General features: G+C 55.2%; 1 protein-coding gene across 1 annotated transcript in view; it reads right to left on the bottom strand.

The window, feature by feature from the left end:
- Window positions 1–19, bottom strand: part of EMH_0083180 (uncharacterized protein) — a gene marked incomplete at both ends in the record, with an annotated part of 2,022 nt that extends 2,003 nt beyond the window's left edge. Inside the window, one exon of the mRNA XM_013500613.1 lies at window positions 3–19. Coding sequence (XP_013356067.1) covers window positions 3–19 — 17 coding nt within the window. The remainder of the gene's footprint in view (window positions 1–2) is intronic.
- Between the last annotated feature and the right edge of the window lie 349 nt (window positions 20–368).

Below are 368 nucleotides of genomic sequence, written 5' to 3'. Positions count from 1 at the left end.
GTTGCTGCTTCTGCTGCATAATCTAAACCTTCTGTTTCTGTTGTGCTTTCCAAATCATCTGCTGCTGCTACTGCTGCTGTTGCTGCTGCTGCACCTTCTGCAATTACTTCTTCTGCTGCTGGGCCTGCTGCTACTGCTGCTGCTGCTGCTGCTGCTACTCTTGCTGCTGCTTCTATTGCTGCTGCTGCTGCACTGCAACTACTGCTGCTGCTACTGCTGCTGCTGCTACTACTGCTGCTACTACTGCTGCCGCTATTGCTGCTGCTGCTGCTGCTGCTGCTGCTGCTGCTACTGCTGTTGCTGCTGCTGCTGCTGCTACTGCTGTTGCTGCTGCTGCTGCTGTTGCTGCTGCTGCTGCTGCTGCTTGC

The sequence above is a fragment of the Eimeria mitis genome, genomic scaffold, assembly GCF_000499745.2.
Source record: "Eimeria mitis Houghton genomic scaffold, Emh_scaff5619, whole genome shotgun sequence".
Classification (NCBI taxonomy): domain Eukaryota; phylum Apicomplexa; class Conoidasida; order Eucoccidiorida; family Eimeriidae; genus Eimeria; species Eimeria mitis.
This window is presented reverse-complemented; position numbering and strand designations above follow the sequence as displayed.